Source organism: Carex rostrata, chromosome 12, assembly GCF_964058835.1.
Source record: "Carex rostrata chromosome 12, lpCarRost1.2, whole genome shotgun sequence".
In the NCBI taxonomy this organism is placed as follows: Eukaryota; Viridiplantae; Streptophyta; class Magnoliopsida; order Poales; family Cyperaceae; genus Carex; species Carex rostrata.
In genome coordinates this window covers 3,381,237-3,388,406 of record NC_135929.1, presented here as the reverse complement: position 1 = coordinate 3,388,406, position 7,170 = coordinate 3,381,237, and the positions used below count along the sequence as shown (strand labels likewise).

The window sequence follows — 7,170 nt, the reverse complement described above, 5'->3', positions numbered from 1 at the left end:
CCAGAAATACACGTTTTTAGACAGCGTTTCTATTTTTGGCGCATGATGGACACGCTTTTATAGTCAAACATGGACAAGACATCCTGGGAAACAATCCAAATATAGCACCCACTAACTCCACTTCCTAGACTCTTAATTGGGCATGGTCCTTGGCTATAAAAGAGGGCCTTGCTGTCGGAAGGAGGAAGAGTGCTAATAAATTAAGCCCCTTAAATCTATCTTCTTGACCCGGCTTCTTGGCCAGCAAGGCAAGTCTTGCATGATCCTTACAACCCGGCATTTCGTGCCCCATCTCCCCGCAAAACAAACAGATTCGGGTTACCTTCTCATAAGAGCAATAGACAATGAGTTTGCCTAAAGTCGGATGTGTGACCTTCACAAAGTCTTTAATCGGTTTCTCCAGTGAGATTATAACCTTAAACTTAACAAATCGTCTGCCGTGTACAAAGCCCTTTACCGGTGCCGAAACTGGTATCCCGACTTCTTGAGCAATAATCAATCAAGAGTCCATCATCATTAAAAGCATTCACGGGCAAATTCATGAACATTACCCATACAACCGCCGTATCAACCATCACTGGGCCCATCGTCTGCCATGTACAACCGCCGTATCAACCATCACTGGGCCCATCGTCTGCCATGTACAACCGCCGTATAAATTGGTTGAAACGAGAAAAAGAAACATGAGATACCGGACAAAAGAGGATAATTAATTATAAAGGTGGTCCCGGTATCCCTTAATGCGTAAAAGGACAAATAAAAATACTAAAATGGGTCCCAAAATATGATGTCCAATAGTCGTTTTGGATCTCGGTTTCTGACGTGTCCTTTTAATCAACCTTATTTATTACAATTCAGCTACTTAGTACCTGTCATAAATTTAAGACTAATTGATGTATTTTTGACATAATCAATCCCCATTTGCTCTCCCCTTATTAGATTAAGCATTGGTATTAGTATTTTACCAGTTGAGTGCTTGTACAACCACAGTACCACATGCTTTATTTTTTATCAGAGATTTATATTTTGCATTAATGTATTAAATTTATCAAATCTCAAAAAATAATAATACATTTACTGATTATTTTAAAAATTAAGGGTGAATACTGGTCTGGGCTTGCTCCCATATAAAATCTGCTCCTCGGATATACTGTTGTACTAACAGTATCGTACCCTAATGACCATAACTGAAACACAATATTTTGTTGGTCAGAATTCATACCATTAAAACTCAAAAGTCAATCGAAGAGATCATGAATAAACTTGAGCCAAGAAATATACGATGAAATTTCTGATCTTAAAATTTATCAGAACCAATCAAATTGTTGTATTAAACTGTTTAATTTATATTTTCATTAAATTAAGAATATCGGATATGGCTTCTTATGACTGCATTCAGTTCAGTATTTCACAATGTGCAGCAAGCTTGAGGGGCCCAATTATAATTCCATGCCTTGCCAAAGACTACAAATTGAAAAGGAAGGGTATATAAAAGACACCTTATCCTTTTCCGGATAAACACATCAATGCCTCAGTGTAGGGATGTTAAAGGATCGGATATTATTATATTTGTATCTATATCCGAAATATTATAACGGATAAGGACACAGTAAGATTTTTAACTATCTGTATTCGACCGTTTACATTCTTAAATTATAATAAATGTACTATATGTTCTTAAATTGATTTATTAAATGAGTAAGGCTTGGGTGCTATGGATAGCATAGGGTCATTCGTGCTATGGTCTCAAAAACCTATCGTATAAACTTCAAACTTCGATTTATATAGCTTAATAAATTGTTTATATAATAAACTTGTAAAATACTAAATTTTATTATTTTTGAATTTTTTTACTATTTTTTATGATTGGCAAAAAATGGCCTAAAATATTGACAACTTTCTTTTATTTTTAGATCAATTTGTGCCATCTTTTATAAATCATAAAAAAATAGTAAAAATTAGTATTCTACAAGTTTATTATATAACCAATTTATTGCACTACTTAAATCAAAGTTTGAAGTTTGTACGGTAGGTTTTTGAGACCGTAGCACGGATAACCTTATGCTATCCATAACACCCAAGCCTTACTCTTATTAAATTGCATATACATATATATATTTTGATAAATAATATAACACTATAATATAATTAGTAACTAACATTTTGATAATATGATATATGTTTTGTAACCAACAAATTTATTATGAAAAATATTAGATCTAATTTATGAATAAAAATATATATTTAGATGTTATCTTTTATTAGGATGTACATTAGTAATTTATTTTTAATTATCTGAATTATATTCATATCCTATTCGTATCCGTTTGATATCTGATTCGTATCTATAGCGTTTAATATTCGAGACTATCCGTATTCGTATCTGTATCCGAAAAATTATAACAAACAAAGATAAGTTTTACCACTGTCCGATCCGTATCCAATCGTTTACACCCCTACCTCAGTCAAAGGTCCTACTTTTCTTTTCTTTTTTGGGAAGTTTTTTCTCATTAATTGCATTAAAAGCTGACCTGTAAATACCTAAAACTTTTTCCACTATAGGTGCCCTGTTGGAACGGACTCTCTTGTTTTTCTTATAGAAAAGCAGGGTCCTGCTTTTTCGATCCAATCATTCAAATTTGTTGAGATTTGTGCATGAATTTTTTTTTTATAAAGATATGTAAATAAAAAAATTTGAATAGTTGAGACCAAAAAAACAGGACCCTGCTTTTCTATAACAAAAGATGCAGAGTCGTATCCGTGCCCTGTTACCATTCCAAGTCAAAATAATTGGTTGGTTATGTACCTTCAGTCAAAGATTTTTTTTTTGGATAAAATTTGATGTGTATATATCTTTAATAACAGTAAAAATAATCTGTAAGCAAAAGGCCATGAGTTAACCAGGCTCCATGGCGCAATTATTTATGTTTCATTATAATAATAACAGTGCCTTGTCATGGTAAATTTTACAGCATGCACATTATTTTATCTTCTTTTAGAGGGTGTGGAGATGCCAATGAATTGTTGCTTTGGTGGTACCAAAGTAAGACATTGGAATGAAATTCAAGAAAATTTATGATATAAATAACCATTCAGTAGTAGAAATTTTCAAAATTTTAACAATTATTTTATCATGATATGGAGAACAAAATTCTTAATTAAAATCAACCCATGACGACAGGTATTAAATATTGAACCTATGACCTTCCTTCCAAATAAAGAGTGATATCTTATCCAAATATATTAGACGTCGTTCTCAACTAAAGATAAAAAATTAAAAAAATTGGGGCTGTGAATCTCTTTTATTTTATATCAAAAAACAACAGATAAAAAAATGCATCTACATAACAATTGAGCTATTGTATTTAATGAAGGAAAGTGGGATTTTGGATATGTACCTAACTTCTATACTGGATGATGTGGGAACATGATGTTTGTATTATTAGAGCACTGGTTTGTCTTTATTATTAAACTAACATATCCAAAGATTAGTGTGATCCTAACCAAAGTAAAACTATCCATTTAATAGTTTATCATGATTATAGCATCCATCTACCTTTATGCCTACCTTCTATTTTTCAGACATCACAGTTCAATCAAAATCACAATATATGCCGTGCCAAAAAAGGTTCCTGCTAATATGGGACCCGTTTGATGTGCAACAAAATATAATGATACAAGAAAATACTGGAAACATTTTTCTATCATTTTATTTTTCACAGATTTTGTTTTTTCATTTGAGATGCTTGTTTTGTAAGAACATAAGATCTTGGAAAAGTACTTTTTAGTGTTTCGTTTGCTAGAATCTAAACAAGAAAATGCTGGAAAATTTCGCTTTTCCTCTATTAAATTTCCGAGTATCAGATAGGCTCCTGTATGTGCAACGATCCTGGTACGTATGGCCGAGACGGTACAAAAGTTTCATGATAATGGTTTTTAATAACAGAAACGGGTGTTATTTTAAGGTCTTGTTTCGAAAATAGCATAATTTTTAAGTCAAGTTCATCTTGATCACTATGGAGCTCTTTTGGATAATATTTAAGTACTAACATTTAGTAAAGAAATTAAGGAAAGAAAATAATTAACACCAAAAAACAGACAATCTCATACCTGAAGAAATCAAGGGCACTACAGATTATATCTCAAGAATTCAAGAATTCGGGATTACAATTATACCCGTTTAGAAAATTACTTCGTAGCTACAAGTTTTACCCTCATGTTAACAGTCATCAATGTCGCTATGGTTGAGATCTATGCCAAACTTTTTGGAGGCCACATGAAAATCTAGATTTAAATTAGACATTTGAGAAGAGTAGTACAAATCCTTCAACTTTGAATTTCCATTGATAACAGCTGCCTCTGAACTGATGACCTAAATTGCAAGGAGAACACATCATTTGTTACAACTAACATGGCAAGCAATTGGTATAGTTTGATAAAAAAAACATTTCACATATCACCAATCTATTTGAAATTAATAAAGGAGCATACAATTTCATATACCATACTATATTAATAGTTGGCCACAGATTTTATAAATATTGGTATTGGTTTCTGTCCTATATGACAATACCGTACCGGGTATGTACCAATCAGTAGATACTAACCGTGTCAAGAAGGCTGAACCGTCGTTTCTTTGAAGTGTTCAAATTACTTTGTCGAAGAAAGAACTTTTGCGCATGGCTTGCGACTTGAGTAGGTGTGCGTGTGGTCACAAAATTTCTAGAGATGCCCCTCCAGTCTCCTTTTCCCAACTTCTCCAATCCTACGAGGAATAATCTATGCTCTTCTTCACTCCATGGTACACCTATGTTAAAAAAAAAAAATTAAGCTTGGCATAGAAGAAAAACAGAGAGGAAGGAAAAATTAAGTTATCATAAAACTAGCAGAAGGAAAATCACTAATTACCTGTAATAATTTATTCATATATGGTTGTGATATATAGAAGAGAACCGGAATTAAAGAAAATATTGTTTTTGTGAAAAATTATGCAGGGATATACTAGAATGTCAGAAAACCAATGAAATCTTAAGATATCTTTAACTGAAATTAAAACAATAGAAATAAACAAGTAAATATATGATTATAGATATTTCTAAAAATACATTTTATTTTTCATAAAAAATGAGGAACATCGGGTATAGTATCAAACCTTTCTTTCTCTCTTGAGTGACACCGACTAGACCATCTGAGAGGTACCCAACTGAACCCTTCTCATCAATCGAAAGAAGCACCGAAGAAAAGGAGGAGGAAGGAGAAGCAGAAGCAGGTGTTGAAGAAACAAAAGAAGAAGAGCTCAAGCAATTCATGCTATAGCTACTTTTCAAAGGTGAATTATGTGGTGACAAGTCTAGTTGCACGCCAAACAGCCTCAAGCTCCCTTTTGTACCTCGTACTGCCTCTTCTTCTATCGAGCTGTTGCATGTTCTTTGGTCATGGCCATGGTCATCACAGTGGGAGCATTTCCTTGCCATTGTTGTATGGTGGAAAGTTTCCTCAAGCAGAGGGTGCTCCTTTTGGACCTAAAAGCATATGCCCCTTCTCTAAATCTATACAAGTGTTTGTCCTTTTTAAGTATGTGTGTGGATAACTTGTACACAACGGGTAGGGGTGTCAACGGGTACAATACGGATTGGATGGAGATATTTTCATACCCGTACCCGTTATGATAACGAAAAAAAATTTTTACCCTTACCCGTCTTTTCGAATACTGTACGGGTTGGGTAAACGAATAAAAAAGTGTCATTAACATTTTGATTTGTGTTTTCGATAAAATATTTTTCAAAATAAGAAAAAATTAATGAATACAACTAATTTGTATTATGAAAATTTAATAAAATACAAAATTTTATTGTGTCATGTATAATATTCATACAAATATATGGAACCTGCTAGCATGCTACGCGTAGCATAGAGGGCCTCCGTGCAACGGCTCAATACTCAACTTTTCAAAATCCTAACGGTCGATCCGAACCGTTCATCTTGTTCTCCATATTAATATGTATTTGGAGACCAAATTTTATATTTTTTGGAATTTTTTTACTATTTTTTTAGATTTATTGAAAATCGTTATTTTTTTATGGTCCAGATTTGCCAAAAACAGCGATTTTCAATAAATCTAAAAAAATAGTAAACAAATTTCAAAAAATGTAAAATTTGGTCTCCAAACACATATTAATATGGAGAACAAGATGAACGGTTCGGATCGACCGTTAGAATTTTGAAAAGTCGAATATTGAGCCGTTGCACGGAGACCTTCTATGCTACGCATAGCATATTAGCATATTCCCAAACATATATCTATATATATATATTTTTATTTTTAAAAATTATCTTATATGAAAATGGATAAGATAATGGAAAAAAATAATTACCCTTACCCGTACCCGATTATCTAACGGAAAAATTTTTTACTCTTACCCGTGTTTTCGGATACGATACGGGTCGGGTAAAAGGGTGCCATTGACACCCCTAACAACGGGAAACACTCATTTTGCTCCTTTTGTTTTTGCCAAATTTAGCAATTGGAATTTGTTATCGGTATTAATGGGCTTTTATAGCCGGAAAAAAAAGGCGTATATTGTGCTGCTTTGAAGTGGGTAAAGGTATTAACATATCTATCCTGATTTTATGCAGCGTACCATCAGTAAAGACAAAATAAAAAATGTACACAATTGTTGTGCTGCATGAAGCTAAACTAGTTCTATCAATATCTTTTGCCCTTTGAATTTGAAATGTACTTGAAATTGCCAAAGATCTCTAGTGAGAAAAACGCTATTTTTTAGATGACAACCATATGATTTTTTTCTCTTTGATTATAGCTCCAATTTCAAAATAGTTTTACCATAGGGAGGGAAGGACTATGATGGTCACTAAACCTTGATGTCCGGTCTAAGCCATTTGTATTGAAATTCATACGAACAATTTAAAATTATCGAACAGTTGAGATTACTGCACATTTAAATCTGATTACACGAATCTTGACATAAATTGAATGGCTTAGATCAGACAATTGATGAATTTCAATCTGATGCCGTGGAAAATTTGGATTTTGTCTCCCCTCAGATATTAGAGGGGTGCAATGGGTAATGGACGGTCTAGATTAATCTCAGTCATGCCAAATTCAATATGGTGTGTATATCAGTATATGGAAGATATAAGGAATCCATA

The 7,170-nt window shown here is 33.0% G+C and overlaps 1 protein-coding gene across 2 annotated transcripts; it reads right to left on the bottom strand.

The window, feature by feature from the left end:
• Positions 1–4,081: 4,081 nt before the first annotated feature.
• LOC144563234 (transcription factor MYBS3-like) lies at positions 4,082–6,558 on the bottom strand. Of its 2 annotated transcripts, none has more exons than XM_078312674.1 (4): positions 6,468–6,558; positions 5,153–5,590; positions 4,608–4,807; positions 4,082–4,372 (listed from the first exon to the last, which is right to left on the bottom strand). In XM_078312674.1, exons 2-4 carry the CDS (start codon positions 5,472–5,474, stop codon positions 4,220–4,222), a joined length of 675 nt encoding a protein of 224 aa, XP_078168800.1. In that variant the 5' UTR covers positions 5,475–5,590; positions 6,468–6,558; the 3' UTR covers positions 4,082–4,219. The 2 variants fall into 2 exon arrangements, with proteins under 2 accessions (XP_078168800.1, XP_078168801.1); XM_078312675.1 differs by having other exon boundaries at positions 4,655–4,807.
• Between the last annotated feature and the right edge of the window lie 612 nt (positions 6,559–7,170).

Coding starts and splice junctions, on each gene's coding strand:
- LOC144563234 (XM_078312674.1), bottom strand. CDS start 5,474: ATGGCAAGGAAATGCTCCCACTGTGATGACCATGGCCATGACCAAAGA. Junction 4,808..5,152: donor CACTCAAGAGAGAAAGAAAG/GTTTGATACTAT, acceptor TTTTTAACATAG/GTGTACCATGGAGTGAAGAA. Junction 4,373..4,607: donor GGTTCAGCCTTCTTGACACG/GTTAGTATCTAC, acceptor CTTGCAATTTAG/GTCATCAGTTCAGAGGCAGC.